The sequence below is a fragment of the Myotis nattereri genome, assembly GCF_964212035.1.
Source record: "Myotis nattereri genome assembly, chromosome: 7".
Lineage (NCBI taxonomy): Eukaryota > Metazoa > Chordata > Mammalia > Chiroptera > Vespertilionidae > Myotis > Myotis nattereri.
Genome location: NC_138082.1, coordinates 8095909 through 8122402, shown reverse-complemented (window position 1 = coordinate 8122402; position 26494 = coordinate 8095909). Strand labels below are relative to the sequence as shown.

At 43.8% G+C, this 26494-nt stretch overlaps 1 protein-coding gene across 5 annotated transcripts in view; it reads left to right on the top strand.

Annotated features, from left to right (window-relative positions):
- Positions 1–26494, top strand: part of SATB2 (SATB homeobox 2) — a 180854-nt gene that overhangs the window by 59605 nt on the left and 94755 nt on the right. For all 5 annotated transcript variants that reach the window (XM_081095481.1, XM_081095480.1, XM_081095479.1 and 2 more), the window contains 2 exons: positions 22490–22616; positions 24201–24324. In XM_081095481.1, coding sequence (XP_080951607.1) covers positions 22490–22616; positions 24201–24324 — 251 coding nt within the window. The remainder of the gene's footprint in view (positions 1–22489; positions 22617–24200; positions 24325–26494) is intronic.

The window sequence follows — 26494 nt, the reverse complement described above, 5'->3', positions numbered from 1 at the left end:
TCTTTTGTGGTTTTACCCAAAATTATACTGAGCCACTTTATATCCTGTATTGCTCTTTCCGATGGAATGTTAAAACTTTCTTTTACCTAATGTGCACTATTTTAATGAAGGTAAGCAACCGTTAACTGAGAGTTATTGGTTATGTCAGTTAGCGCTGCCACTTACATTTTGTCTGCTATCTGTTAACGTGATAATTGTGCCTTTGGCAGGCCGGGAAGGATGGGGGGAGCCCGGGGAGCTAGCTTTGGGGATAGTTTCTGTGTGAAAGTTCTTACTCCTCTTTTGTCCTGGTGCCAGTGTCGCGTTCATAGAGTAGCATTGACCACTAGTCCGGTTTGGCAGGCGGTCCTCTGTAGTATTTGGTACGGGGAAGTCTTCCTCACCCAGCTCTGCTTCTCGGCACAGCATTCCAGGTGGTTCTCTCCCTCCCTCTGCCTTCCCTGGCGTCCACCAGGGGACATTTACAACCTGCTGATGTGTCCTGGGTGTCCTCGCCTTACCTGCTCTTTCTCTAGCCAGATGATAAGGAACCCCTGTGGATAGAGACTGTGTCTCCCTGGGGTTCGGTATCCTGCCCTTCCAGAAGGCACTTGGTAGATGTTGGCTGAATAAATGGTGAAGAATAGGAGATTGCTGCTAATTGATCAGATGGCATTGATTTGTTGGTGTTCCTATCATCCAGTCACTTGGAATTCTAAGGCTTTCTTGGTTCATCTTTCAGGCAACGTTGTAACCGTTTGTGTTTCTAGCTAAAGGTTTCTAAATGGAAGGGTTTCTTATCTGAAAATAGTCAAGAATTGATCAAAGAATGGAGATTTCTAAATGCAGGTAGCTTCCTTTTTGTGTGTGGTTGCTTTGCTTAATCATTTGCAAGGAAAGCACAGCAATTGTCTAGAAATAAATGCGCCCCTCGTAGAAAATACAAAGCAGTGGGAAGGATAAAGTAACAGTCCCCTTAGACATCCCCTGTGGTCCAAGGTATTTCTTGTCTTAAAAAATTTACTGATAAAGTCTTTTCCACATCTCTCATAATCTCTTTTTTCTTCTCTCCTCATAGGCAATGGATATATAACATTTTAAAGCTTAATATAATAAACATTTTCCATAGCATTAATTTTTAATGACTTCCTAATGGTTGATAGTATGAGTATACCATCATTTATTTAACCATACCAATGGTTTTGGACATTTAGGTTGTTTAGAGTTTTTTACTTTTGCAGACAACTTTTTCATGAATATCTTTGTATTTGGATATCATTCTGTATTTATGGTTAATTGGGATTATGGCCAATCATTTTTAAAATTTTGGATATATTCCCAGTTGACTAACTCATGATTTATTTTTACTGATATCTAAGATGTTACGTTGACAAAGTTCAGATTTTAAGTTTAACTTATAGTTTTCTTGTTATTACAATTAATCTGGAACTAGGAAATAACCTGTTTCGTTAGAATTTGAGCCGATTGTCCTGATTATGGGTCAGATTGAGAAAGTTCACCCTGAAATCACAAAAAGGCTATTCCTGGGTATTCTAAAATATAGCAGTCATTTAAAACCCATAGCATTGATCCTCTAAATGTTTTCTGATGAAATATGCCATGTTTACACACAACTATTAACAATATGTACATTTAACACTAAAACACACGCGCGCGCGCACACATACACACACACACACACACACACACACACACACAACAAAACCAGATCCTGCTCTGCCTACTCTGCTTAGAAAATAGAACATTCCCAATACCTTTGAAACTCCTTAATGCTTTCCTCTTGTGGATTTTATTTTTCCCTAAAGAGCTCAGTGGTGCTACACCGAGGAAGATTTGGAAATATCTCGCTGTTTCCATATCCCCTGCTTGCTTCCCCCTGTTCAGTCTGCAGTCCCTTCTACCCTGACTCACTGAACAGCCCCTGAAGGGCCTCTCTGCTTTTCATGTCTGATCCACCTTAGCTCAGACCCCCTGAGGCCAGAGCGATGGCTTCAGTACGTAAACTGAATAACGCCGTTCCTCTGTTCCTCTGCCTACACCCTTGCCCAGTTTTCTGTTTCATTTGGAGGAAAGTCCACATGCTCGCCGTGCCCTGCGGAGCTCTGTCCATCTGTCCTGGTCCTCATCCTTAACCACTCACCCCCATTCCTGTCCCGGCCACGCTGCCTCTCAGTCTGGGCCCGGCCTCTCCCTCGTCATGACCAGCATACATTCTTTCCCCCAATTTTGCTCATCAGGGCGTCCCTTGGGCCATTTTCCCTGACCACCTGATTATTCTTGCTGATAGCATCCTATCACTTCTGTGCTAGCGTCTGTTCCATTTTTATTTTTGTTTTGCTCATGGGTTAGACCTAGTGGACTCAGTGTCAGGAGTGGAGGCGCCATGCCTATCTGGTTCATCACCCTGGACTTCCAGTACTTGGGTAAACAACTCCGTAAATGTCGAAATGAATGAATGAGCGAAAAAAAATGCATTCGGAAGAGAATAGTAATATTCCAACTTTTTATATTCAAAAGCAATTTATGGTCTTCTGGGTCTGACAAAATACAACCGATGCAGTTAGCTGTATCAGACCTTCATTCCCCCTTTGACCTGCCTATCTGTTATTTTTAATTCTGCCTGACCCAGTTATGAAATGTGACCAATTCAGGTTAAATAGTCCATTAGAGATTTATTATCTCTAGTGCTTATCTCAGGTATTTAAAATAGAAAGATTTAGGCACCATGACATAGCAGAAGGGATCTTGATATAGTGGAAAGAATGTGGGCTTTGGAGTCATAAAAACCAGAGTTTAAAGAGCAGTTATGTTGCCTGTTAACTGTGTAATCTTGGGAAACGTCTTAACCTTTTTGTCCCCTGATGTTCTCATCTGCTAAAAGGTGATAAAATCTATCTCATAGGTTTGTTGTGGAGATCAAAGGGGATTTTATATATATATATATATAAAATCCAAACACTGTGCTTGCCACAAAATCGGCATTTAAATTATATTATTATCATTATCATTAGAAGCCATGTGCTTGTAGTAAGTTGCTTAATCTTCTTTTGCTACTCTTAATCTGTAAAATGAGGATAATTTTTATTAACAGGAATAATTTGAGGATTAAATTATATAATGTAGTTTATATGTATTATAAATTATGACACACTTTCATAATCAATTTGCACATGATTGTTATACATAATATAATAATACAAAGTGAACTGATATAGGATACCTACAGCTACACTACCTGGCTCATAGTTGACCTTCAAAAAATGAATAAGGGTGGCTAATAAAAATAACAGCAGGAAAGAATTGAGATCAAGTTACTTTGTGGCAATTTGGAGCCTTTAAATTCCATTGATTCATTCAGTACCTGTTAGTCCGGTACCAGGTCTGTGCCGGGTGCTCAGCCCAGTGCTGGTGCTACCAGGAGGACAGAGAAGGAGCTATACTGAGGACCCTACAGGTTAGTGGGAAAGGGAACTTCACGTGAATGGTGTAGTCATTCACCTCATGAATACATACAAGTGCAGTGAGATTCATTTTATTGGGGGAAACAGAAAAAGTGCTATTTTCTCGGAAGTGTTGTGTGCGTTGGACCATGAAGGCCAAGCTGGAGTTGCCCAGGGGGTGGGAGGTGCCGTGATGGGGGATGGGTATGAACTCTGAGGTCGGGAAATCTGCCTCCAGCCTCTGCCGGTGAGTATCTGGTGGCCTTGGCGAGTTATCTAGCCAGATCTAAAGTGGAGACACGCATATCTGTGCCAAAGGGTTTTTGTGAAAAGAATACTCGAGAAAGTGTTCGGCGCATAGAGACGTATCAACGCGTTATTTTGCCGTCACCTGGAGTTCTGTCCTCTTCTCTGTATACAGGGAATTCTGTCCTCTTCTCTGTATACAGGGAATTCTGTCCTCTTCTCTGTATACAGGGAATTCTGTCCTCTTCTCTGTATACAGGGAATTCTGTCCTCTTCTCTGTATACAGGGAATTCTGTCCTCTTCTCTGTATACAGGAATTCTGTCCTCTTCTCTGTATACAGGGAATTCTGTCCTCTTCTCTGTATACAGGGAATTCTGTCCTCTTCTCTGTATACAGGGAATTCTGTCCTCTTCTCTGTATACAGGAATTCTGTCCTCTTCTCTGTATACAGGGAATTCTGTCCTCTTCTCTGTATACAGGAATTCTGTCCTCTTCTCTGTATACAGGGAATTCTGTCCTCTTCTCTGTATACAGGAATTCTGTCCTCTTCTCTGTATACAGGGAATTCTGTCCTCTTCTCTGTATACGGGAATTCTGTCCTCTTCTCTGTATACAGGGAATTCTGTCCTCTTCTCTGTATACAGGGAATTCTGTCCTCTTCTCTGTATACAGGGAATTCTGTCCTCTTCTCTGTATACAGGGAATTCTGTCCTCTTCTCTGTATACAGGGAATTCTGTCCTCTTCTCTGTATACAGGGAATTCTGTCCTCTTCTCTGTATACAGGAATTCTGTCCTCTTCTCTGTATACAGGAATTCTGTCCTCTTCTCTGTATACAGGGAATTCTGTCCTCTTCTCTGTATACAGGGAATTCTGTCCTCTTCTCTGTATACAGGGAATTCTGTCCTCTTCTCTGTATACAGGAATTCTGTCCTCTTCTCTGTATACAGGGAATTCTGTCCTCTTCTCTGTATACAGGGAATTCTGTCCTCTTCTCTGTATACAGGGAATTCTGTCCTCTTCTCTGTATACAGGAATTCTGTCCTCTTCTCTGTATACAGGGAATTACAAAATAGCCCACTCCAAGAATCCGTAGTTCTTTTACTTGTTCCGATCTTATCTGCATCTTTGTCTTTAAGAGTTCCAAGTTTGGCAGTTCATCGGCACTTCAGACTCAGCCTGTTGGAACACTGACTCGGCTCTTCAGGAGTGTCCCTCTCACCCACTGGCCGAGAAAGTAGCGTCTCCTCTTTCTCAAATTCAAAACCAGAAATGAATCATGTTAAGCTCTTTGTCATCATGTTTACTCTTTATAACAGCAACAACAAAGCATTTCGTTGGCAGTTTCAACTTTCCAGAGAACCTGAATTCCTAGGGCCGCACTCAATGCTCTCAGCAAGCCTGGCAATGGAGGCCACTGTCATCTGCTCACGGGGGGAGGTGGAGAGGCACTGAGAACGGGGTGGGTGGTCTCCTGACTCCCATCCAGTGCTTGTCACTTCCTATCGCGCGTGTCTTTCTATTTCCCTGTCTTCAGATTCTGGTTTTCTTCCCGGGGTTGCCCGCGTTCATCCTTTCACCTTCTTTCTCTCTCCAGACCACAGCCGTCTTTGCTTCGCTTCTGTGTGGCCGTCTTATGCAGCAGTCTCTTCTGACCGAGACTCTGTGGCTCTGGGAAGGCTTGCGCCTGCCTTGAGTTGAGATGGTAGCTTGGCATTTCTCAGTCACCCCTCCATGCTCTACACTGGCTTCTCATGGCCTGTGAAGCAACTTCAAGGTCCTCCTCCATTCTCTTTCAAAACCACAAGGTGTTCCTGATTTCTTGGCCCTAATTTCACCTTCTTGCCGAGGTATGGAATGTGCTTAAGATATGGCCTCTTTGAGGTGAAACCATTTTCTGTGTAACATCCCGGGACCCTGCTGACTCGGCACCCCCTGTCCTTCTAAAGCAGCAGCAACCAGGTTTTTTCATCACGGCCATCTTGAGACTGTCATGTGTCTGTGACCTCCATTAAAAAATGATCTCTGTGCTTATTCTTTTTCAGGTTTTGTGTTTCTTTCTTGACGCACATTTATTTTTGCTGAGTTATTTTGCAGACATACCCAGGCTTGAATCGAATGATTGAGATCAGTGGTGGGCAAACTCATTAGTCAACAGAGCCAAATATCAACAGTACAACGATTGAAATTTCTTTTGAGAGCCAAATTTTTTAAACTTAAACTATATAGGTAGGTACAATGTTATTAACTTAATTAGGGTACTTCTAACGCTTAGGAAGAGCCACACTCAAGGGGCCAAAGAGCCGCATGTGGCTCGTGAGCCGCAGTTTGCCGACCATGGACTTATATGATCAATTCCTAGGATCTAAAGAGTTCTGTCACTTTAAATTATTCTGTGAGCAGCATCAGCCAGGATTGAGATGATAAGGGTGACACTTGTTAGAATATTTCTCTCTATGAGACAGGTCACAGTTTACAAATAGATACTGGTCTTGGGATCTCTGCTAGCTGCAGCGTGTTTTCCAAATTTGGGGAATATTTTGTCTTCATCAAATGATATAAGAACACTAAAGTCAAATGAAAACGGATTTAAAATGATACCGTAGAGGATTGTACAGATCTATTAGGAGAGATAAGACGTTGCTTTCTCGTTTGTGGTCTCTGCCTGCTCCTTTTCCTTCCTTCTGTTCTCCTTGCTTCAGTCAGTAGTCATTCGGGAAGGTGGTTTGTACAAAAAGAATGACAATAAAAGGCATGAAGGGAAATGTGTGCACTTCCGCCTCTTTGTCTCCCTCAGATTTCACGTATGCTCGGCTTCAAAAACCAGTTTAAAAATAAAAACGATGAGGGCGGCTGCAATCTGCTTCCCTTCATGCAGATTAGGTGTGGCCCTCGGGCACCTGCAGTGCTAATGTGGCCTCGCGTTGGGTCTGATTAGTGTGAACCCAGATCCTCTTTTCCATTAAAACAGGCATGTGTTTGCTGGGAACGAGTTAACAACAGAGGTGATATGTTCACGAATAGCCATGGGTCAGGTCACACTCGGGCAGCTCCTCAGTGTGGCCGGCACACGCCTCATGATTTCCTCTGCTCTCATGCGGCTTCTCCCCGAGGACTTTGGGGTTTCCAGAAATTAGGGGGATTGTGACTTCCCTTTGTGCTGGGGCGACTTTGAAAGGTCATTTTCCTCTGCATCCCAAATGCAAATGTTATTGTCATTTTTGTCAAACACATCTGTAGGCCTTACATTTGCAAGAGCAAATCCCTTGACTTGTCCAGAATGAATGTTTGAATAAGGATACCCACTCTGGGCAATTTTACTGCAACAGTTATTTTGAATGCCCTGGGGTGAAGCATTAATGATCTTCCAAAAAGAGAATAGAGACAGCAGGTATGGAAATCCCAAGCATCTCTTATGACTCTATTAGACCAGGTTTTAAGAAAATATTTTGATACTAATAATTGCACTTTATGGGAAATAGAGTAAAAAGTTTGTATGAACCCAGCAGGGGCTGTATGTTCAGGAGACAAAATTGGGTCCTTTTCTCCAGGTTTGGGTGCATAAACAGCTAAAGTCTATGTCCAGCTCATCTTGAAAATGGCTGGCTATTTAATATGAGCCATATCTCATGTGAAGTCCTTTTGTAACCCAAATTAGCTCCTGCCCATGGGGGAGCCAGAACATTAAACAATTAACATAGTCTATGTCGTCATGAATAGAGCAGAGAGAGACGTTCCTGTGTGACAAATATCATAGTTAGTCCTTTACATGGGTTTGCTTCATGTGGAGTGGTTTACGGAAGAATAAAAGGTTTGTGTTTTAATAAGACTCATGATAAACCCGTATTCTGGCTTATTATGAGCATTATTTATATGCACCACCCGACCCAATATTTTATGTCATCAAATAACTAGGTAGGTAGCAGGGGCAAGAATGGATAAGCTCTTGCTTCTTATTTACTTTACTTGGCAAAATAAACAAAATGCTAAAGTTATAAGTTACAGGGATGTGATTGGGAAAGACATTTGCAGCCATTTTTGGGCTCATAGTTCTTAGAACATAATCATGTTTCAGTATTTTACAAACATTATTTTGAGGCCTTGACTAAGTGTCAATCACTAGGCTAGGACACTAAGATGAATAGTTCCTGATTGATTACAACTGGTTTTGAGATGTTTTAAGTTTCGAAGAACCACAAATTGATACATAAATATCCATGGACATTTTTTTAAACTATGTTTTTTCTAATTGATTTTTAGAGAGAGAGGAAGAGAGAGAGGTCGAGAGATAGAAACATTGATGAGATAGGAGCATCATCGATTAGCTGCATCCTGCACGCCCCACACTGGGAATCCAGCCCGCAGCCTGGGCATGTGCCTTGACCGGGAATCGAACCTGTGACCTCTTGGTTCCTGGGTCGACGGTCAACCATTGAGCCACATTGGGCTCCATGGGCATTTTAACATAAATAAGTTTAACTTACTGTGAATCAGACTAGAAAGTATTACATCAGAATTTAAAAATTAGTAACTTATTCTTTGTTTCTGGTGTGAACTATTTTTAATGTGATACTCGATAATTTGGTTAACTATTTGCTTCTAGTGTAGTAACATAGCAATACCATGAGAAGCATCAAAGTAGTGCCCAGTTTCTTGATGGATCATTAGAAAGTGAATATGATGCTACACATACTGATGAGTGAGTCTGAGAGGAAAAGTTGGGCCTATTAGGGCCCATGCAGCTCATCATGCTATGAAAGACACGAAGAAAGCCAGTCTTCTTGTAGTGACTATTTTCTGTGCCACTCCCATGTATTGTAGAACATATATGTTAAAGCAGCAAATAACAAAAAGTGAAATAAACTGTTCTCCCCCCCCCCCATTTGACTTAGTGACCAGAGAACCAAATCAGTTTTTGAGATTTGTCTTTTTTCCTCTCTTTAGAGGTGGGAAGTTGATGGTGGCTTGATATTAGAATCAAAATAAAACACCACTCAAGTTATTTTATTTTTATTGACTTCAGAGGGGAAGGGAGAGGGAGAGAGAGATAGAAACATCAACGATGAGAGAGAATCATTGATCAGCTGCCTCCTGCACGCCTCCCACTGGGGATCGAGCCCACAACCCGGGCATGTGCCCTTGACAGGAATCAAACCAGGGACTCTTCAGTCTACAGGCCGACGTTCTAGCCACTGAGCCAAACCAGCTAGGGCAAGTTATTTTAAGGATGGTTGAATTAAAAATAAAATCCTCCTGAGGCTATAGCCCTCAGAGCTTCTTTCCAGTCTTTTTTCTAAATGGACACGATAGGAATGTGCAGTATTAGCTCTCGTATAGCTTCTGTCTTCTCATCTTCCTAGCCAGTCTTTATTTTTTAAAGCCCTGAATAAAAGAAAGTCTCGCTTACATTTCCAGGGTCTCATATGTCCATGATTCCTAGGGAATTTCTTAGTATTTATAATCAGATAATTTTGAGATTTCAGTGCCTTGATCTTAATTTTCAGCATCATACTTCCTGAGTGAATTAGATTTATTTACTTATGTGGGTTATGTTAGGGACTTTATTTGGTTATATACAAATACATCTTTAAGGACAGGAAATTACTTATTTGGGAAGGCATATAAACAATTTATGTCTTCTGTTTGGTATGATGGAAATGCAAAATTGATCTGTGTGTATCTTACCTGTTTAATAATTGTGTTATCATGTTTCATTAACATGAAAGAATCCCAGGGAAAGTCACTTCTGGCTAATGATTTGAATGTGAAGAGTGATGAACACAATTGCATTTGCTCAGGTAGTGGTCCATTCAGTAGTCTGTGGGCAGCAGCTTTTGCTCTTTTAGTAAAAGTGCAGTTGGCAGAAGGATATTCAGTTAATAAAATCCTGATTGAGCCGTGTTTCCTCTTGTGGTTGATACCAAAGCCATTGTTTTATTCACCAACTGGCAGACCTTCAATGACCCTGAATTTAGAAGTTGTTTACTTTACTTGGAAAGTTTAAAAATGAGCTCTCCCTGAGAAGCAAAATGCTGAGTTCTTGACTTTTCCTCCCTCTCTCCCTTCCTTCCTCAGTCTACCAATTCAATGTTGAGTTTATTTTCACAGTTTTGAAGGCTTAAGTGTTTTTTAAAATGACAGTAATCAACACCTCCATGGCTGGGTCCCAGAGCATTCAGACAGGGCTTTGCGTTAGAGCATCAGAGTGTCCAGGGGTAGGTGATCCGGACATCTCTGCGCAGCGTGGTTCCATGAGAAGATTGGGTGTGAGGGTTTCATCTCTTCAGGCCTAGAGTTATCTGTGCCTTCAGCAGCGTCTAGAGCAGTGATGGCGAACCTTTTGAGCTCAGCGTGTCAGCATTTTGAAAAACCCTAACTTAGCTCTGGTGCTGTGTTACGTATAGAAATTTTTTGATATTTGCAACCATAGTAAAACAAAGACTTATATTTTTGATATTTATTTTATATATTTAAATGCCATTTAACAAAAATCAACCAAAAAAATGAGTTCGTGTGTCCCCTCTGACACGGGTGTGTCATAGGTTCGCCATCACTGGTCTAGAATATGTCTTATGCTAGGTGTCCAGGGTGCCAAGATGTGGGAGCTCAGTTTTCTACTTATTGGGGGGTAGCAGGAGGCTGGGGACAGAGTCTGGGGAGAGAGCATCAAGTGAACCTGCAGAGTGAGCCAGTGATGCCCATGGATCAAGGCAAAGTGGCTCTCCCTCCCTCCCTCCCTCCCCCCATTTCCTTTCCTTCCTCCCTCCCATCCACCCATCCATCCATCCATCCATCCATCCATCCACCCACCCACCCACCCATCCATCCATCCACCCACCCACCCATCCAGACACCCATCCATCCATCCATCCATCCATCCATCCATCCATCCACCCACCCACCCATCCATCCACCCATCCATCTATCCATCCATCCATCCATCCATCCATCCATCCATCCATCCACCCACCCATCCATCCACCCACCCATCCATCCACCCATCCATCCACCCATCCATCCATCTCTGTGCCTCTGCCATCTGCCAGGCACTGTGCTCCTGTGCAGCTTGGCTCTAGTGAGGAATGGACCCCGTGAGCACTGCAGCCGCAGTGGGTCTGGGATGCAGTGGAGCAGGTGGTGAAATGCCATTGTTGATGCTGCATCTCAGGTTTCAGCTCCTAAGGATGATGAAGTGGGGGCCCCAGAGAGGAAGGGGCTTGCACCAGTTATGAGATGGAAGGCACTCCGGGCCCAGGTTCTCTGACTACATTAGCCATGACATGTTAGAAGATTCCCATTTTTGTTTAAGGAAACTTTCCCTTAGAAACATTCTAAAAAATGCTATGCTTCCCTTTTTCATGTTAACTTAGAATTCATGGAAGCCAGTATGTGTTTATGCTGCACCTTCAGTTTTCAGTGCAGTTTAGCTTATGTATTTTATTGTAATTCCATTATGTGAGTCAGACAGGAGGGTTTTTTTTGTTTTGTTTTGCTTTTTGGTGTTGCTTTTATTGTTTTTGCTTTTATTATTTTTTATTTAAAAGTTTATTTTTCAACTACCATTTACATTTAATATTATTCTTTATTATTTCAGGAGTACAGCTTAGTGGTTAGACAGTCATATACTTCACAAGTGTCCCCCGATGTTTCAAGTGCTCACTTGGCACCGTATTCAGTTATCACAACATTAATGACAGGACTTCCCACATTGTACTTTACACCCCTGGGACTGTTTCATGACGACACATTTGTTGTCTTAATCCTTTCACTTTTTCCATCCAGTCCCCTAACCGCCCTCCCCCCCCACCCCCCGGCAGCTACCAGTCTGTTCTCTGTATCTATGAGTCTGTTTCTATTTTGTTTTCATTCATTTTGCTCTTCAGATTCCACATGTAAGTGAAATCATGTGGTATGTGAATTTTTCTGCCTGACTTACTTCACTTAGCATAGTACCCCTAGGTCCACCCATGATGAAACAAATGGTAAGATTTCAGTCTTTTTTTTATGGCCTAGTAATATGCTATTGTATACATGTACCAACTCCTTTTTATCCACTCGCCTAGTGATGGGCACTGGGGTTGCTTCCATATCTTGGCTATTGTAGATGACACTGCAGTGAGCATTGGTTTGCTTTCCAATACCCATTTTGTAGAAGGGAAGATAGGGGCCCCGGGAGATTGAGTTGCCATAAGTGCAGAGCGACAGCATCCGAGACCAGAGCTAGACATCATGATGCCAGGTTGCTGCTGCTGCTTCCAAGTGGCTTTCCTGAGATGGGGCCGTCGCATGCCCACTGTGTCCGAGGCATCCTCAGGCTTACGGGCTGTGACAAGGTTGTATAAACAGTGAGCTGACTGACCCTGCCCTCTGGCAGTTTGTAGTCGGGATAAGGGAGGTTTATGTATCTACAGGAAACCTGTTTCCCTTGGCCTTCACCTCTTTAGCTCATGTCAAATCCTGAAAACTTAAAAAGAAATGTAACTCAGTGACGATGCACTCCTAACCCCATTTTCCTTCTCACATGCCCTGACTCTCTCTCTTCTCTTTTCCTACTTGACAGTAATGAGAATAGTAGCAGGCCACCTGGACAGTGCTTCTCCACCTGGCTCACCCTCAGTGTCTCCTGGGACCTACCTTTTGCACTTTGGTTTCCGAAGCTGGGGTGGGGCTGGGGCAGAGCATGGCCACAGACATGACTGGGGATGAGCTTGGAACTCGATCACTCCATGTGACAGCTCTCAGCAGCACAGCCCTTACTAAAAGGGAGGTTCCTGGGGGTGGGGGGAAGAATTAACTTCTGACCTTGCTCTGCCCTACAGATCATCCCAAACTTCTCAGCTACCAAGGATAGCCTGGCATCTTTTCAGGAGGAATTGCTAAGTATCACAGTTCAGTAGCCCATTGATTCTATATGGCATTTTCCTGACATGGCTGAATATTTTATTGGACTCAAGTAGACCATTGTCATTGTTCATAAACAGTTATGTAATGGCTACAGATCTATCTTAGATTCAAGCCAAGAAACATTTGCCAATGGAGAGCCCCACCTATGTATTGGGCCTCTTAATTATAGCCATTAACATGGTAAGGTAGGGGAGATCAACCCAAGGACTTGTATGCATGCATATAAGCATAACCAATGGACACAGACATCAGCGGGGTGAGGGCATGAGCGGGGGTAGGGAGGGCAATGAGGGGATAAGGACACACATGTAATACCTTAATAAAGAAAATCTAAAAAACAAAACAAAACAAAAACAAACCAAAAATGGTAGTACCATATTTAAAGGTTGAGTTTGCTGCATTTAATATAACATTTTCCAAACATGGAAATTAAACAACTTTCAAAATTATTTTAAATGTAAAACATCTGATAGGAAGATGTGCTGCAAGTGAAAATTATCAAAATGTTCTTAAAGGAGCCCCAAAATTATCAAATCGAATAAACAAAAAGCCAAACAAAACTCTAAGCCAAAAGCAGTTACCATTTTGTAATAGTTACACCATATTTGCTTCCATGTCTCATAGTTTCTTAACAAATTACTGTGAAATCAGGTTAGTGGGAACATGAGTAAAAATGTACAACATAAGTAAGTCTACTTTTTCCCTTCCTATTATATGGCAACATTTTCTTTGATTTTCAGCATGCCAATATTGTGTGGCCCTTGAAGTCACATGTTGCGCAACCTTAAATTATTGGGAGCAGAAGATGCCCGGGGGCAGTTCTGGAATATGTAATTGGGATCTCGAAGGTGTTGGGCCCGAGATGAGCACCTGGAAGGGTAGGTCCTTCCAGCCCCATCTGCAAAGAATACATGTCACTAATTAGGATGGCAACCGTGTGCGGCAACTGTATTTTTAGATCGTCAGTGGGTACTGCTTACCCCAGAGGATGCAGAAACGCGGGCTAGACCAGCATCTGCTAGAATATAGCAAAGTCTGTTTAAAAGAGTATATTTTCCCCTTGTGTCTTGGATTATTGAAGATATTTTAGGGGGACAAATGCTAGAGGGAAATCTCTTTATGCAAATGTATTTCTGAATGGAAAGGAGGAAAAGAAAAGAGAGGTTTGTTTGGGTTACCTGCCAAAACTGATCCTTGAATTCCAAACCCTTTTAGATAATGATTAAGCTGTTAAACTGAGGACAATAACACAATATGTACCAGATGAAATCGTTTTTTAACCCGTGACCGGAGCTTAGGACGGATCCCAAATAATTTCTCGTAACCCTTTTTTTCTCATTTGTCCCATTCCTCCATTGTAACGATTTTCAATGGCATGCTTACGAAACAAATAGCTAAACAGCAACCATATTTTTTTCATATCCTGACCAATATTTTGGCTGTTTTTCAGAAGAATCGGAATTTTCAAAATTAAATAAAGGTTTCTAAAATGCCAACTTCAGAAAGTTTTATTTAATTTGTGGAATAATTTTGTGTGTTTTTTTCAATAGGGTCTTTATTAATTTAGTCTAGTTACTTAGTGCTTATATTAAATAATCTAATAAAAGTCAGGGTTATAACATAACGTTTCCCAAATGTGAAGCTGCATCTATTACATGAGACAAAAATCTTTTTGCTGCAAAATGTAAAAACCATGTATAGAATTACAAGGCACCAAATCGTACTGTAAATATTTTTTAAGTAGAACATTTCTGTAGCGTAAGGGAGTAGTCAACTCAAGAAAAGATTGACAGACGGCTGTTCATCCTAGAGTTTATTCAGAAAGCTCTCTAACGTCATAGTTCAGTGTCTTACTACTAACAGTGTTCCTGAGGATAATTTTCCCTGAAAGATACAGATATGCTTTAAGATAAAAGTTAGGATTCTTGCCGAAACCGGTTTGGCTCAGTGGATAGAGCGTCGGCCTGCGGACTGAAAGGTCCCAGGTTCGATTCCGGTCAAGGGCATGTACCAGGGTTGCGGGCACATCCCCAGTAGGAGATGTGCAGGAGGCAGCTGATCGATGTTTCTCTCTCATCGATGTTTCTAACTCTCTATCTCTCTCCCTTCCTCTCTGTAAAAAATCAATAAAAATATATTTTTTTAAAAAAAGTTAGGATTCTTAACGAGTACAAAACTACCTTGTTTGTGTTTGTCAGTAATACCCAAGTTGATGCAGATAGAGGAGCTGTCTGGAGACAGGAAATAGTACATCCTGTGTGTGTATGTTGATTTTTAGACGATTTATCTAACAATATAGCGTCAACATTTATTGGGAATCACTGAATTATTGATTTGTGCCTGGTGCTTTCTTTTGTATTGTTATAAAGACAAGATTAAATGTATCGCAGGTTCCCAGACAAGTATGTTGTGAGTTTCATTAACTTGTGGAAGTTATCATGGCCCTTGGATAATGTAAATGCCAGAAGAATGCTATTTCATTTTCCATGTCCTTTTACCCCAATGCAAGACACGTGAAACGTACCAGTAGTCCTTAAAATCAAAGCAGCAGGTGAAGAAGAGCTATAGAAAGTTGTATCGGGGCCCGGCTAAGCTATGCATTACAAAGGGAAATGTGTGCACTCCAAGAATCACTTTTGTCCGGCATTTTTCCTCTTTTCTCATGGAAAAGTCTTTCCCACCACAGGTTTAACAATCATGACTACAATTTATGACTTTGTGTTGCTACAGTTTGCTGATATACCACAGTCGGCACAGGTTAGAAACAAGCTGAGTTATGACACACTGCCGGGCAGGGATTTCCCATGAACTGACTTACAGATAAATCATCCTCTGGCATTGTTACACAGGACAGACAGTTTTTCATTTCTTTAACAAAGCGTAGCTGAACAACAGAAAGTTATATGCTGCCGCATAGAGCCCCGGCCACTCTGAGGTGCGATCGATGCCAGGAGTTCTGTTTTTACAAGGGGCCTCGTCACCAGTGGGTATGGAAATAATACCAGGAGCCAGAAGCCCCAGGCTTAGTTACTCTGAGGCTGGCTTTTTCATTGATACTCCTTTGCTGAAATCTTTTTCAGGGAGTAATGAGATATATAAGCCCCAGCCTTTGGATATGAAAGCAAATGTCTCATTTCCACCCCCAGGCTGAGTTTTCACTGCTTTGAAAATTCATGTTAAAACATAACTGGAATAAAAGAACATTATTCACTGAATTGCATGATCAGAATACTGCTGATATCTTGGCGGGTTCCTGTATCTGTCTCACAATTTGGTTGGTGGATTTTATTCTACAGTACACCCAATCGATACCTATTTTATTAGTGTCTATATGCTGCTGCAAACAGTGAGAATTACTTCTGTGTGTGTACTTCACAAGGTGTCTGATGCAGGCCTTCGTGAAGTAAATGTTTCTCATAGTTGAAGTACAGGGGATAAAAGCTATCGTGTGGTTTATTTTAGGAGTGGTTTCACTTAGCTATGTGTTTAGCGATAATAAGCTCCTCTACTCCATGGTGTAGGGAGAGCTTGTACCAGGTTATCTCTGCATCTTTGCGATTTATGCTGGAGACACAAAAGAAAAACTTGTTGAATGAATGAAGGAATGATTACTGCTTAATACAAACCCTTCTGATGCCCTATTGATTATGTTGTATTAGACATATAATTTTATTTAATTCTCAGAAGTGGTCAACTTTCTAAAAAGCTAAACATTGATGAACTATAATGTATATTATTATCACTCTTGTTTTTGCATAATTTGAGGTAAATAATAGTAATAATGAATTACGCATCTACTGAGAAGAGTATTTGATTTCTCTGAGATAGATTATAAACTAAAAAAATAACGAAAACATGAACACACACGCACAACTTGGCATTTCTTTTTATGAAATGTCAGCTCTGTGACTATGACAGAAGACTGCATCGAGAGAGTGGAAGCCGGTCTCCATTATTGCATCTTTTTAATTTTAGACAAAGATTGCCTCCATTGCCAACCTAATTTTATGGCACTAATGGGAAATTTACCTACAATTGCATTTTGTTATTTGGTCTAAAGGCTCTGCACAAAGAGTGGATTGGTCCTCTGTATTTTAGTGAACAGATTTGTCTGGGTGTAAACAATTTTATTTATATAAAGCTCCATTCAATCATGTTAACATTTGTATGAATTTCAGCCCCCAAATAAAGGCCCATAATTTGTGACTCAAAGACCTTGAAACTGCATCTGTAATAGTCAGGCCTTTTCTAAATGCTTGCAGATGAAAAATTCCTTAGAAATAGGAACGATGATTTTGGAAACAATGTTTATTTCTGAAATGGCACTGTTGTGGGAGACAGTGTTTTCCAGAGAAGTTCCAAGTATAGCTGGCTTTTCTGGGCCCATCACTTCTTTCCTCATTGGTCTCATCTGCTTTGTATAACATTAAACGTCAAGACCCTGCCTGGTAGGTGACCTCGGATGCGCATGGCCCAGCCTTCCCAGCGCCCATCATGTGTTTGGGCATTGGTATGTGGGCAGAGCTAAGTGGGAAGGGTGTTGTTGGTCCTGTACTTAGGAAACTTGTGAGATGAAGCCCAGGGTCTCTCTTTGACTATTCCCCACTGGTGTCCTTGAAAATGGCTCTTCTGTGACTTTCAGCTGGCTTCCAGTTAGAATGCTGCCCCATCACTCTTCTCATGAGAATGAACTAATGGGTTGAAAAAAACACTTGCAAACTGTAAGGTAACACAAGGGGATAGTGTGACAAAGTTCGTCTCTTGTAAGATACCCAAACCAACCAAGAATTTTTATTGTGCCGCTGTGTAGGGAAAGGATTACTTCAGGCTGGGTTGATCAGGGTTAGAATTATCCTCGGGGCAGAATTGGAAAGAATGTGTCTGATTTCCAGCAGTGACTATTGGGGATCAATACTCCAGACAGAATGAGGGTGTGATATGTATTCCGGGAAGAAACAGGAATTGGCATCCATTGAGCATTCCCCATGTGCCTGGCTGGGCTCAAGGTGTGGTGTGTGTGTGTGTGTATGTGTACACCTATGTGAACATAATACAATCTAATTTAATCATAATTCATTTTTCTCATTTTCCAGATTGGGGTTTCAAAACCTATTCATAGAATGTGAGCACTGGACATGTATCTGTATATTTATAGTTATGCCATTTTTATTGGGATTTTTCCAGGGATGTGAGCCAGTATCTACAGGGGATCCTTTCTTCTTTGTCCTCCGCCGGTGGGCAGTAGTATTTGCTGGGGTTGGTCTCCCTCCTTAGAGAGAGCCAGGGAGAGGCTATCATTAGACACACCTATCTATATTACTGCAGCTCTTTTATTCTTCCCTCAAAATGCATCCCTCTTTCGATCCATCTGCATTCCAGTATAGGTTCATTTTCCTAAATTACACCCAAACCCCAGGCTTCCAAGGATCCATTTCCCCTGAGGTTGACTGAGCACTGTTGTGTGCCAGCCCCAGCCCTAAGTTCTAATTCTCGTTCTAAGCCTCCTGGCAGCCCTGAAGGGTAGATGTCGTTATGATCCCATTTTACAGATGAGGGAGACTGAGACTCAATGAGATGAACAGCCTGTTCAGAGTCTCACAGCTGAAAGCAGACGAGGTGGGACCTGCCCGCGCCTCTGACTCCAGGCTCTGCTCCTGACCTCTGACCCATGCAGCGTGCTGCTGAGCCGGGCATTCAAGGCCTGGCAGACCTGGAACACGCTCTCTCCCCGTCTTCGCTTCCGATGTGCCTCACCCATGAGCCGCTGTGATGTGGAGGATACTGAGGAGAGCAAGCATGTGGCAATCGAAGGGAATCTGGGCTTTGTTCCTTCAGATTTCCCAGTTCCCCAGGAAAGTGCTGAAACTAGATGCCTAGTGGCGAAGGTCTGAGGGAGAAGTCGGAGGTGCACTTTGAGTAAACGTGGCGGTGCAGCACTGAGAGGAAAGGGAGCGTGAAAGTGCAATTGTTAGAGGAGGGAGAGCTGAGTCTACTCGGGTGAAAGGAAAGGAGACCTTGAGGAGTAAGGATGGAGGCATTGAAGAGCGTGGGGGTCGAGGAGGGACATGATTGATGTCCAGTCCTCCTCTGTGACTTATAATAACGAGGCCTTTTACAGGCACATGACCAGATTAAAAAGGGAAAGGTAACGAAGATGGAAAAATATCCTCGAGTCAATATCTTTTTAAATAAGTGAACTCTATCTCCTTTTTAAGAAGTATTAAAATCATATGAATAATGACTGTAAACAATTGAGATTAATTACATCCAGGCTCTGTGCTAAAGGCTTTCCATTTACTCTGCATTAGAATCCTAGGAGGTCCGTACTTTTATTGTTCCGTTTTACAGGTGAGAAGGTTGAGGCATGGAGGAATGAAGTAACTCGCTGAGCCCACACATTTAGTAGGTGGAGGGGCCTGGATGTGAACGGAGGCAGTTAGACTTGGCCGCTTGTGTACTTAGTCATTGTGCTCTCCTGCTTCGCAACTTGATTTTTGAACTTACCCTGCAGAGTTCAGTGTACAACTGAACAATAGAAGAGATGCATCTATTAAGAAGTTTTGATACTTCTTAAAAAGTAGAGTCCATTTATCTAAAAAAATATTGACACAAGGATATTTTTACGTCCTCATTATTATAAGTCACAGAGGAGGACTGGACTTATATAAAATCCCAATTTGATTTCCTCAATTAACACTTGACTCCTAGTCCAAATCATATTTTTGTCTATTTTATATCAGAGCAAGACTGTAGCTAAGGCACGTATTTCAGAGGGTTGCGTTGGTCTGAGTGCCTAGCACCGGCTGTGGGAACAGCCTCCTGGACACGGCTGTCCTAGCAGATCCGCCACCTGCAGAACCTGGGACACAGTGGAGCACAGGACAGGCTCCCAGGACTGGGGAGTTAGTCAGCAGGGTGCACACTCCCCATTGCCTGAAAATAGCTCTTCCGTCAGCAGCTCTCGTCTAAGGCAGAGACCAACCTGTAGCAGCTGCTCTCGGCGGAGGCATTGTGTGTTGTGAGGACACCTGTGTGTGTCTAATTCCAGCCCAAACAAGTCTCCTTCTGGCTCCCAATGTGGGGAGAGAATTTACCTAAATGGAGGCTACTATTTTCAGTAGAGGGATTTGTCTATCATTTCCTCCCCCTTCACTTTTTTTTTTTGAGGTATAATTTACATACAATAAAATGTATGCATATTGTTGAGTTTTATGAAATTTGACAACTTTTATACCCATGCAACCACCAACCAAAAGAAGAGAATTCTCTTCTGTCCCTTCCCAGTCAATTGCCCCTGCCAGCCAGGCAACCACTTTCTGAGGTTGAGCTCTTAGATGAGTCTAGCCTGTTTTGCATTTTATGTAAATGAAATCATACAGAAATAGTGTGTTGTTTTTAGCTGCATTGTTGTTTAATCTTTTTAAAAAAGATATATTTTTATTGATTTCAGAAAGGAATGGAGAGGGAGGGAGAGAGAGAGAGAGAGAGAGAGAGAGAGAGAGAGAGAGAGAGAGAGAAACACATTCATGATGAGAGAGAACCATTGATTGGCTGCCTCCTCACACCCCACACTGGGGATTGAGTCCACAACCCGGGCATGTGTCCTGATCAGGAATCGAACCATGACCTCCTGGTTCATAGGTCGATGCTCAACCACTGAGCCCGCCGGCCGGGCATGGTTTATTCTTACAGTGGAACCCTCTTCAGTAAAAAGGAGTGGACAAGGGCATGCACAACAGCATAGATGCATCTCTTCTAGGCTTGTACATTGCACTCCGCAGGATTCATTCACCTCGTATTATCTTTGCTTTGCGTCCGTAGTAACCAACGTGACCCACAGAATCAGCTTCTGCTACTTGCCTTTCATCGTGCATGACTGCCAGCTTCGTTTTCATCCCTCTGTCACCTCTGACAATGAAACGTCGTGTCATTAGAACGTGGCCAGTTTATACTCAACCAATGGGCTACCACGGTCATGACTCTTAAAGGAATTTAAAACAGTGGAGTGGTTCTTTTTTAAAAGGAAATACATTAGACATGTGACATGGTATCTCCTTAGTATGTTCACGTGTCAGGAGTAGAAGAAGCACACAGGCAGCCCCCGCCCCTCGTGGGTGGCTGTCCGGCGGGCCCGGATGCGCATTTCATGGCTACTGCGTGCTGCCTGCTGTGCACTTTTCATTGTCATGAGAGCGAATGTTAGCACAACCGTCCCCACAAGAAAACAGCTTTTCTTGGCAAGTGGAACATGACTGAAGGAGCCAGCACTGGAGACATACGGTACCATGAATGAGAGCTGTGTTCCTTTATTGGAACCGAGTCCAGGCACTATTTATACTGCAGCATATTCAGCACCAGATTGTTCAAGCTTAATACTGAAACAGTGCATCATTTTAATATTTTTGTTCTGTTTACCCCCTGTTTTCAAGCATTATGTCAAGCATTGCGCACTCATTTACTTCATCTTGGACAGGACATGGCCTGACCATGGAGTTCGCCTCCTATTATTGGGATTTCACCCCACAGCTAGAAGGCGTTATTTTGGGAAGCTTTTAAACATTCACTTGAGTATGTAGGTGTTCTCTCTCTCTGATGATGACAAAAATATTTTTTAAAAGAACAGTGTAGTTGGACTTACCTGTATTGTCAAAACTAAAAATAAAAACGCTGTGTTAATGAGAGAGAGAGAGAGAGAGAGAGAGAGAGAGAGAGAGAGAATTTCCAACAGCCTGGGACGATTTGATTTTTCATAGCACACAAATAAAATTTTCATTACTCTGTGTTTGTGAAATGAGTTTTTCTTTATTTTTTCCTCTTTAATGTTATGTGTGCCCAGAGAAGATGGGTCCAGCTTAAGAGGAAGTTAGCATTTTCAGGACATGATGCCGAAGCTGTCTCGTGAACCCTCCTGTGGCAAGGGTATCCCTAACGTCGCTGCTCTATGAAGCCTGAGCTTGACCAGGATTTTATTCTCTCTCTGTTGTCCTGTGTGTGCCGTCTGTCATGGGAACCCACAGGGAAAGGGGACCATTGTCACTCTAGAAAGAGCTGAGGAGCCTGGCCGGCTGGCTCAGTGGTTGAGCGTCGACCTATGAACCAGGAGGTCACGGTTCCATTCCCGGTCAGGGCACATATCTGGGTTGTAGGCTCGATCCCCAGTGGGATCATTGATATTTCTCTCTCTCTCACCTTCTCCCTTCCTCTCTGAAATCAATAAAAATATATTTTAAAAAATATTTTTTGAAAAAGATAAAAAGTGCTGAGGAATTAGAAAAGAAGGAAGTTGAAGGCACGGCTGCTATTTGCGATCTGTGGTCAGCCCCTGTGCCGTTGGCGAACACCCCCTCTGCCCGGTGCAGTGCAACCTGGGCATGAACTCAAACTGCTCCGTCAGCTCCGAGCGCCGCTCACCCTGGGCTCACACCACAGTCAGGATGTGACGGTGTCTGCCGAGCCCACACGCAGGAATTTTCTTGTACAATTCCAGGCCAGATCTCCTATTTACTTAAGGCTTGCTTGCTTTTTTTTTTTTTTTCCTCTTCTGGTCTATGAAATCAGCAGTCTGGTATATTTAGCATCCGGCTTAAGTTAGAGTGTGAATCGAGACTTTGGGGGAAGGAAGTGTCCTTATGGTTTGCTAAGTAATTTAAGAAACAGGAAAACATGAAATAACCGATTGTCCGTGATTGAACCTCATCCCTTTCTTCCCCTCTTCCCCGGAGCGCTAGCTCACTCCACCGTCGGCCAGAACGAGCGGGGTTATTGGCCTGGGTTGTAAAATCCCTCCGAGTGGGGCCTGGCCTGTTGACTCGGGAGTGACCTTCTTAACCGCGAACAAACAGCGGCAGGTTTAATAAATGGCAGAGAGGTGTTTATGATGTTTCTCCTCCCCGCGCAGGAATAATCAAGCTGGGCAGGTGGAACCCGCTCCCGCTCAGCTACGTGACCGAGGCCCCCGACGCCACGGTGGCCGACATGCTGCAGGACGTCTATCACGTCGTGACGCTGAAGATCCAGCTGCAGAGGTGGGTCTGCACGTCCGCCCTCGTGTCCCTTCTGTCCGGCAAGGCGTCACCCGGAGCCCAGCGCGTCTGTCTGTGCGAGTGTCTTCTAGACTCTAGACACTGGGTGAAATGGGGAAAAAAATAAAAGAGAGAGAGTGAGCAGGCGCGGAGGGGCCTTCCCCGGGCATCTTTGTCCGCCACATTCCAGCCGGGCTAGGGTTTGTTTTCAGAAGCAGCGGAGTGGTAACGGGGGAAGGGAAGCTGACAAATCATTACAGATCTGCGGCCCATAAGGGGAGGTCCCCGCCGCCCTGCTCCCATGGGTCCTCCTGGGAAATGCTCAGCACGGAGGCTTGGAGGATGCAATACCTCCTCGGTCTCAGGTTTGTGTGCTGAGGGCGAGCGTTCTGCCGTGGGAGAGACTTACTAAAAATCACCGCACTGGACGCCTCTTCCCCTCTTCTCTCCGACGGGCTGCCGAGATTCTGGGAACGGCGACTGTCTCCCGCACCCCCCCACCCCCCATACAGCGTCCAGAACAAATGGCGCCTCTTTCAAAGACTCTAGAACAGTGGTTCTCACCCTTGGCTGCACATTAGAATCACCTGGGAATCTTTTTAAAATCCTGATGTCTGGGCCTCATCCTCCGGAAATTCTGTGTCTTTGTGATGGGGTGGGGCCACAACATGAGTAACAAAGAAACAGAATTTCCGGAGGATGAGGCCCAGAAATCAGGATTTTAAAAAGATTCCCAGGTGATTCTCACACGCAGCCAAGGGTGAGAACCACTGCTCTAGAGGCACTCTGCAGAGCCTGCTCCTGTGCATGCCTGTGAGCCAGGTGATTCCAACCTCCTCCTGTAGTGTGAAGGCTCTGGATTTGCTGCTTTCGGAGAACTTGTGCTCTGACGGGAGCACGGATGGCTTTGGTGTCTTCTCTTAAAAGTTCTGTTTCGGGGAGGAAAGCCACATCTCCGCATCGTTCTGTGAGAGTGAAGGTTGGGCCTTTCAACCTCAAGTCTGACGGAGCATCGCTTGACATTTAGCCTTAGGGAGGCCCAGTAATTCCATTTGTATCCTGGAAGTTTATACTCCCACGGCCACACCACTTCCTTCAGCAGATGAGGGAAATCTCATTTTTAAAAATTAGCAAAAGTCCGAAGGGGCTTTTTCTCTCAGGCTGGCGTGAGCAACTGCTGGGCTGTCAGGGGCCTAGAGAAGCCGGTCTCTGCCCGCCTTCCCTATGCGGGGCCCACACCTGGTTGCGTTCTTTAGCAGTTTTACTTTTAAATATATATATTTTTATTGATTTCAAAGAGGAAGGGAGAGGGAGAGAGACATAGAGACATCAATGATGAGAGAGAATCATTGACTGGCTATCTCCTGCACACCCCCTACTGAGAATCCAGCCTGCACCGCGGGTTGTGCCCTGACCAGGCAGCAAACCATGACTTCCTAATTCATAGGTGGACGCTCAACCACTGAGCCACGCAGGCCGGGCCTTGAGCAGTTTTTCTAGTGCTGCCGTGGGGCCGGGAGGAACCCACACCTCTGCAGTCAGGCCCTTCATTAAGGTTTGCCTGTTCCTTCTCGCTGTGTTTTCCAGTTGCTCGAAGTTGGAAGACCTGCCCGCAGAGCAGTGGAACCACGCCACCGTCCGCAATGCCTTAAAGGAACTGCTCAAAGAGATGAACCAGAGCACACTAGCCAAAGAATGCCCTCTCTCCCAGGTCAGTATCCCGGTTGGGTGGGGGGTGGGGGGGCGGGGAACGGGAAACGCCACAGGGGACCATCCCGCGGGAGGGCACACCGGCTTCGACAGCTGTGTTTTATTTATAGAGCCGCACTGCATTGTGGTTGGAAAACTATGGAGATGGTGATGCTTTTTATTGTAGCATAGAAGGTACCAGTTACTGAAAGCTTTGATGTAGTGGGAGTGTATTAAAACCTTCTACATCTACAATCTTTATCTTTTCATTTGTATTCTAGAAGGTAGGTATCAGTGTCTCCATTTTATAGATGAAGAAATCCAGGGAGAAGCACTCGACCTGCCTGAGCTTGGTCGGCTGGTTAAGTGACACGCTGAGCATCACCTGCCGAAGCTCAGGCTCCAAATCACTGCACTACCTGCTCAGTGGAATGAGTGAGCCACGCCTGACCCACCTTTATTTATTTCTGTTTATTTATTGTCTAGCAGAGAGAGGTGATCTGTGCATCATACACATTTGTCGGGATTTTGTAGTGAATTCACCAGGTGGAAGTGCACTGGGAGAAAAAGTGATGCTGCACTTCTAGCGACCTGGTCATAGACCAAAACAAGAGACGGAGAGGATCGAAGGGGGAAGCAGCAGACAGAAGGGCTGCTTGTCCATTTGTGTCGATGGGCAAGGCCTTCTGAACGATAACATGTTGGTGGCCAGAGGCAGTGGCTTAGAACCGTGGCGACATGAACTCAGGTTGACAGGAGTTAAAGCCACTCCTGGAAGTCCACTTCCTGGTGTGAGTTGCTACACTTGGTGTAAGACAGCAGGTTACTTACCTGCCTGTGAAGCTCACGGGAAGGTGATGCAAACCGTAGAACCGGAGCTGGTTTTCGGATGATGGAGCCTTGGGGAGAAGCAGGGAGCCTGGTGGTTCAGAGCGCGCCTTCTGGAGGCAGGTGGGTCTAGATGCAGGTCTTGGCTTATGGCCTCTGTGACCTCACCTTTATGAGCCTATTTCTTTGTAAGCGAACCAGGATGGAAATAGTTCTAAGTCATAGAGGGAGAGCTATTTTGGCCTGCTACATGGTATGCGGCGATGTTCTGTGAACAGTGTCAGCTGTTAGGATGGAGACATCATATTGTTGGAGTGAACAGTTTTTTTTGTGTGTGTCTTGGGGTGTGTTTTAGTATTTAGACCCTCTGACACAAATCATACTATTCATGTTTTTGCTCCCAAAATATCAGGGAGGCATGCATCTGAGTAGTAGGCAGCTAGACAGAAAGGGAGGGGCACTAGCCTTCTTGATCTGCTCTGGAAACCATTGCACAGGTTGGTGAATGAAGTGAGTCAACCATGTCAGACCCATCTTTATTTATATGTATTTATTGAGCCCTTCCCCTGTCTCGCAGAGAGAGAGAGGTGGTCTTTGCGTCATACACATTTGTAGGGATTTCGTAGTGAATACTCCAGGTAGAAGTGCATCTGGAGAAAGAGCGATACTGCATGTTAAGTGAACTGATCATAAACCGGTTCTGTGCCTGCATTGGTGCTTACAGTGCACGCCCAGGCCATTTCAGTGCCTACCTGTAGGGATGTATGCAGGTGCTAAGGCTGTTGCTAGAAATTTGATTTATTCCAATGTGATAGCTCATGAAGTTATAAAAAATAATTATTTTTGAATTATTCTGATCATACGCAGGGACTGAATAAAGAGCAGTTTAGGAAAAGAACTTTCAGTCATTTGTCCTGATTTCACAATTAGTCACAATGAATTGCCTCTTGGATTTACGTTCATGGAAGTCAGAATGGGCTTTGCCTGAAGGAGGACAAGCTCCTAACTTAATATCACCAACTCAGAGTTTTATCCAGGGCTTTTAAGGCCGATGGAAATTTGGCCCAAACTGATCTATCATGATGATCAGGCCTGATTATAACTATGACATGTGACTGGAGAGAGGGCAAGAATGGAAAGAACCCAGATCTGAGGCCGAGAGCCCTGAGCCCCACGGCCTGCTCTTTGATGCCGGATGCGTGATCCTGGCGAGGCCTGCGCTCCCTGAGCTCCATCAGACGCTTCTGTCAATGTGACATGATCGTGTCGACACATCTTCCGTCATTCACAGGGCTGCCTGGAGGTTCACATGACATCATCTCTACTCCTGCTGTAAACAGAGCTCTCTCTCCATTTTCCGTGCC